Genomic DNA, 6,000 nt, shown 5'->3' on the forward strand with positions numbered 1-6,000 from the left:
TTGTTTGTGTTTACATTTGTTGTTGACAACAAAGCTGGTATGGTAGAAATGGAGTCAAACCTATATTGTTGGTCGATATTGGCCGTTTACCGCTATATCGCTATCGGCCCATAATTAAACCGATATTCAATGAATAGGATGAATAAAGMGAATCTCATGCTTATCTGAACACTTGCGACATTCATGACGTGTCATTATTGGGCTCCCGAGTGCTAGAGGCATGCTAGAGGCATCACTACAGATCCTGGTTTGATTCCAGGCTGTATCACAACCGGCCGTGATTTGGAGTCCCATAGGGKGGCGCACAATTGGCCCAGTGTCGTCCGGGTTTGGCCGGGGTAGGCCGTCATTGTAAATAAGAATTGCCTAGTTAAATAAAGGTTAAATAAAAAATATTGCAGGTAGCCTAGCGCTTAAGAGCGTTGGGCCAGTAACCGAAAGGCCGCTGGTTCGAATCCCCAAGCCGACTAGGTGAAAAAACTGTCGATATCACTCTGGTTAAGAGTGTCTGCCAATTTGTTTTTATAAACGTCACAATGTATGAAATCAACATTTGAAGCATAGTTATTGGACAATTGCTCTTTTCAAATKAAATGTTATTTGTTACATGCGCCGAATACAACAGCTTACCGAATACAACCTTACCGTGAAATGCTTACTTACAATCCTTTAACCAACAATGCAGTTCAAGAAAGAGAAAATATTTACTAAATAAACTAAAGTAAAAAATGCAATAAAAAGTAACAATAAAATAAGGCTATATACAGGGGGTACCGGTACAATGTGTGGGGGTAGAGGTTAGTCGAGAAAATGTGTACATGTAGGTAGGGTTAAAGTGATTATGCATTGATAATAAACAGCAAGTCCAAAAACAAAGCGGGGGGGAGGGTGTCAATGTAAATAGTCCGGGTGGCCATTTGATTACTTGTTCTGCAATCTTGGGGGTAGAAGCTGTTAAGGAGCCTTTTGGACCTAGACTTGGCAGTCCGGTACCGCTTGCCGTGCGGTAGCAGAGGCATTTTTTGGGGCCTTCCTCTGACACCGCCTAGTATATAGGTCCTGGATGGCAGGTAGCTTGGCCCCAGTGATGTACTAGGCCATATGCACTGCCCTCTGTAGCGCCTTACGGTCGGATGCCGAGGAGTTGCCATACCAGATGGTGATGCAACCAGTTAGGATGCTCTCGATGGTGCAGCTGTAGAACTTGAGGATCTGGGGACCCATGCCAAATCTTTTCAGTCTCCTGAGGGGGAAAAGGTGTTGTTGTGCCCTCTTCACGACTGTCTTGGTGTGTTTGGACAATGATCATTTGTTGGTGATGTGGACACCAAGGAACTTGAAACTCTCGACCCGCTRAACTACAYCCCCGTCGATGTGAATGGGGGTGTGTTCGGCCCTCTTTTACCTGTAGTCCATGATCAGCTCCTTTGTCTTGCTCACGCTGAGGGAGAGGTTGTTGTCCTGGCACCACACTGCCAGTAATGGGTGAACAGGGAGTACAGGAGGGGACTAAGCACGTACCRGAGGGGCCCCCGTGTTGAGGATCAGCGTGGCAGATGTGTTGTAGCCTACCCTTACCACCTGGGGGGCGGCCRGTCAGGAAGTCCAGGATCCAGTTGCAGAGGGAGGTGTTTAGTCCCAAGGTCCTTAGCTTAGTGATGAGCTTTTTGGGCACTATGGTGTTGAATGCTGAGCTGTGGTCAATGAACAGCATTCTCACATAGGTGTTCCTTTTGTCCAGGTGGGAAGGCGATTGAGTCATTGTGGATCTGTTGAGGCGGTATGCGAATTGGAGTGGGTCTAGGGTTTCCAGGATGATGGTGTTGATGTGAGCCATGAACAGCCTTTCAAAGCACTTCATGGTTACCAACGTGAGTGCTACGGGGCGGTAGTCATTTAGGTAGGTTACCTTCACTTTCTTTCTTYGGCACAGGGATTATGGTGGTAGGCTCGCGTCACTGGGCAGCTCGCAGCTGGGTTTCTCTTTGTAGTCCGTAATAGTTTACAAGCCCTGCCACATCCGACGAGCGTCAGAGCCKGTGTAGTAGGATTCAATCTTAGTCCTGTATTGACGCTCTGCCTATTTGATGGTTCGTCTGAGGGCATAGCGGGATTTCTTATAAGCGTCCGGATTAGTGTCCCGCTACTTGAAAGCGGCTGCTCTAGCCTTTAGCTCGGTGCGGATGTTGCCTGTAATCCACTGCTTCTGGTTGGGATATGTGCGTACGGTCACTGTGGGGACGACGTCACCAATGCACTTATTGATGAAGCCGGTGACTGAGGTGGTATTCTTCTCAATGCCATTGGAWGYATCCCGGAACAAATTCTAGTCTGTGCTAGCAAAACAGTCCTGTAGAGTAGCATCCGCGTTATCTGACCACTTCRGTATTGAGRGAGTCACTGGTACTTCCTGATTTCGTTTTTGCTTGTAAGCAGGAATCAGGAGGATATAATTATGGTCAGATTTGCCAAATGGAGGGCGAGGGAGAGCTTTGTATTCATCTCTGCATGTGGAGTAAAGGTGGTCTAGGCACCCCGATCTCGTGGTATATTTCCGTCTTTTCTTCAAGCGAATGACAGGGATTTGGGCCTGGTCTCGGAGAAGACTCATTAAAGAAAAAATCTTCGTCCAGTTCGAGTGAGTAATCGCTGTTCTGAATTTATGAGAATTCAGTGTGGGAAAACATTTTCCCCGCTGTAAAACAGTATATCGYCAGATATATCAGAATCACTACGTTTTGTCCCCCCCCCCAAAAAACGATATCTGACCCCCAAAAACATTGGTTGAGCTCTAGGTAGAAACTTAAGTCAGCACCGTTTTCACAATACTTTCCATATTTTCACAGTGTGAAATTTAGCGTGAGCAATTAGCAGTGAGCACTGACCYAAATAACTGTAAAATTTCCAAAATACAGGAAGGCATATTTATTCAATGCGAGTTCTTAAGCTTGTAACTCGCAATTGCATCACGTGCATCCCATGCATTGTACAGTTGGCTAAACTCAGGTTGAATAATTGCATTATTATAACGCATATCATTAAAGCTGGAATCCTTAATTGGTGAAACTGCAACATCCATTTCAGATAGTGTAACAGTAGTGTAACAGTCTGCATCATGTATGTCGGTGTCGTGTAACAGAGTGTCCTCACCAGTGTCTGCACCATGTGGGGTCTCTGCAGCCGGAGGCTCTTGACGGTCTGGAAGACGTCCAGGATGGCCTCAGCTTTCACCCGCTCCAGGACCGTGCTCAGGGCACAGAAGGTCCCCGTCCGCCCCGCGCCCGCACTGACACATACACACACACACACAAAGGTTAGCTGTGGTTAGGCACACACACAAGATATGATAAATTGTTAAAACATTAGGTGTAGGTTACCTGCAGTGGACAGTGATTGGGTGGTTGCCAGATTGTTGCTGCTGCTTCTGGACCGCAGCAATGATGTTGATCATTCCCTTCCCGTCACTGGGAATGCCCACTTCTGGCCAGCCATGGAAATGAAACTGTCTCACCGTACGAGCCTTGTTCTCCTAAAGAGTGAGAAAGGAAAGAGTAAGACAGGAAGAGACACGCCCAACACCAGTGTTTCCCAAAGGGATATTTTCAGCAGCGGTGGCAAAGWTAGCCTAGCGGGGTAGTGGCAGTCTTATGCTATCTGAGTGACTCAAATATTATTACAAAATCAATGACAGCCCCATGCCATGCCATTTTTTTCTAAATTTCCAATTATCCCTGACTGTCTAGTTTATATTTTGGTAGTTATTGGTTCTCAAAGATGATGTAAAATGATGATTTATGGGTGGAGGGGTAAACACTGCCCACATATACAAACACACACTGAAGACACATAGAAGTGACTAATCAAATCTTGTTGACATTTGCTTGGGTTGTTAGTGTTTTGAGGCGGCCTCTGTCTTCACCCTGTTGTTGGTGACCAGGAGGTCTCTAACAGTGTAGCTCTCACTCTCCTCCTCCTTCTTCAGCTCGATGGAGATGTCCCCACACACTATCACCCCATCACTGGGCCAGTACTGGGCACACTTCTCCTACAGAGAGAGGGGGGAAGAGAGCGAAAGAGAGGTAGATAGATGGAGATATTAGCGAGAGACAGACACTCACAGACAGACAGACAGACAAAGGTAGCCTGGCGGGTTGGGCCAGTAACAGAAAGGCTGCTGGATCGAATCCCTGAGCTGACAAGGTAAAAATCTGTCCTTCTGCCCCTGAGKAAAGCAGTTAACCCACTGTTCCCTGGGTGCRGAAGACGTGGATGTCGATTAAGGCAGCCCTCTGCACCTCTCCGATTCAGAGGTATTGGGTAAAATGAGGAAGACACATTTCAGTTGAATGCATTCAGTTGTACAACTGACTAGGTATCCCCTTTCCCTTTCCCAAAGATAAACAAAGAGAGAGAGAGAGAGAGAGAGAGACAGACAGACAAAGATCTGATGGCACTCTGCAATCAGCTCCAGGAAGTATTTAAACTAACAGAGAATGATCCTCTAATCACGAGACAGAACCAGGAAACAGACCAATAAGGAGACGTTTCTCTTCCAATCATTGTTCTCAGTAATAACACACTTTACTGGCATGACTGAGCGTAGCGAACACACTGTCGTCAGATTAGTTCAATGGCCCCCATTCTTCACTGTGCTCTCTCCTTTCTGCCCATCTCCTCCTTCCTATGGCCTCCATTCTCCCTCTCACACCGCTCTACCTGTCCTCTCTATCTTCTTCCTCCATCCCTCTCCACATGTTGTCTCTCTGCTGTGTCCTCCCTCCATCCCTCTGTACCTGTCCTCTCTCCTCCAGCTCAGTGAGCATGACTATGGAGCAGCTCCTCCACTCCCAGATCATCCTCCAGAAGTCTTCGATGGTGTGCTGCAGCGGACCCTGGCTGGCCATGTACGAGTCCTTCTGACGGTACCCCTGGACCAGACACAGGTAGAGATACGCAGAGGTTAGGTGTTCACACACACACACACACACACATGGTACCAGTCTGGACACACCTACTGATTCAAGGGTTTTCTTTATTTGTACTATTATTTTCTACATTGTAGAATACTACTGAAGACATCAAAACTATTAAATAACACATATGGAATATTGTAMTAACCKAAAAAAGTGTTAAACAAATCAAAARTTATTTTATATTTGAGATACTTCAAAGTAGCCACCCTTTGCCTTGATGACAGCTTTGCACACTCATGGCATTCTCTCAACCAGCTTCGTGAGGTAGTCATCTGGAATGCATTTCAATTAACAATTAAAAGTTAATTTGTGGAATTTCTTTCCTTCTCAATGCGTTCCAGATGACTACCTCAGTTGTGTCAGTTGTGTTGTGACATGGTAGGGGTGATATAGAGAATATATCCCTATTTGGTAAAATACCAAGTCCATATTATGGCAAGAACAGCTCAAATAAGCAAAGAAAAACAACAGTCCATCATTAATTTAAGAACTTTGAYAGTTTCTTCAAATGCATTTGAAAAATCATCAAGTGCTATGATGAAACTGGCTCTCGTGAGGACCGCCACAGGAAAGGAAGACCCAGAGTTACCTCTGTTGCAGAGGATAAGTTCATTAGAGTTACCAGCCTGAGAAATTGCAGCCCAAATAAATGCTTCACAGAGTTCAAGTAASATACACATCTCAACATCAACTGTTCAGAGGAGTGAATCAGGCCTTCAGGGTCAAATTGCTGCAAAGAAACGACTACTAAAGGACACCAATAAGAAGAAGAGACTTGCTTGTGCCAAGAAACATGAGCAATGGACATTAAACCGGTGGAAATCTCACCTTTGGGCTGATGAGTCCAAATGTGAGATTTTTGGTTCCAACCGCCGTGTTTTTGTGAGACGCATAGTAGGTGAATGGATGATCTCCGCATGTGTGGTTCCCACTGTGAAGTATGGAGGAGGAGGTGTGATGGTGCTTTGCAGGTGACACTGTCAGTGATTTATTTAGAATTCAAGGCATACTTAACCAGCATGGCTAC

At 45.8% G+C, this 6,000-nt stretch overlaps 1 protein-coding gene across 4 annotated transcripts in view; it reads right to left on the reverse strand.

Moving 5' to 3' along the window:
* The window catches only part of LOC111970430 (receptor-type tyrosine-protein phosphatase alpha), a 57,642-nt gene that overhangs the window by 4,827 nt on the left and 46,815 nt on the right, over positions 1–6,000 (reverse strand). For all 4 annotated transcript variants that reach the window (XM_070445765.1, XM_023997155.2, XM_023997154.2 and 1 more), the window contains 4 exons: positions 4,794–4,928; positions 3,920–4,045; positions 3,378–3,529; positions 3,151–3,286 (listed from right to left, as the gene is read on the reverse strand). In XM_070445765.1, the coding sequence (XP_070301866.1) occupies positions 3,151–3,286; positions 3,378–3,529; positions 3,920–4,045; positions 4,794–4,928 (549 nt within the window). The remainder of the gene's footprint in view (positions 1–3,150; positions 3,287–3,377; positions 3,530–3,919; positions 4,046–4,793; positions 4,929–6,000) is intronic.

Source organism: Salvelinus sp. IW2-2015, linkage group LG11 (genome assembly GCF_002910315.2).
Source record: "Salvelinus sp. IW2-2015 linkage group LG11, ASM291031v2, whole genome shotgun sequence".
Lineage (NCBI taxonomy): Eukaryota > Metazoa > Chordata > Actinopteri > Salmoniformes > Salmonidae > Salvelinus > Salvelinus sp. IW2-2015.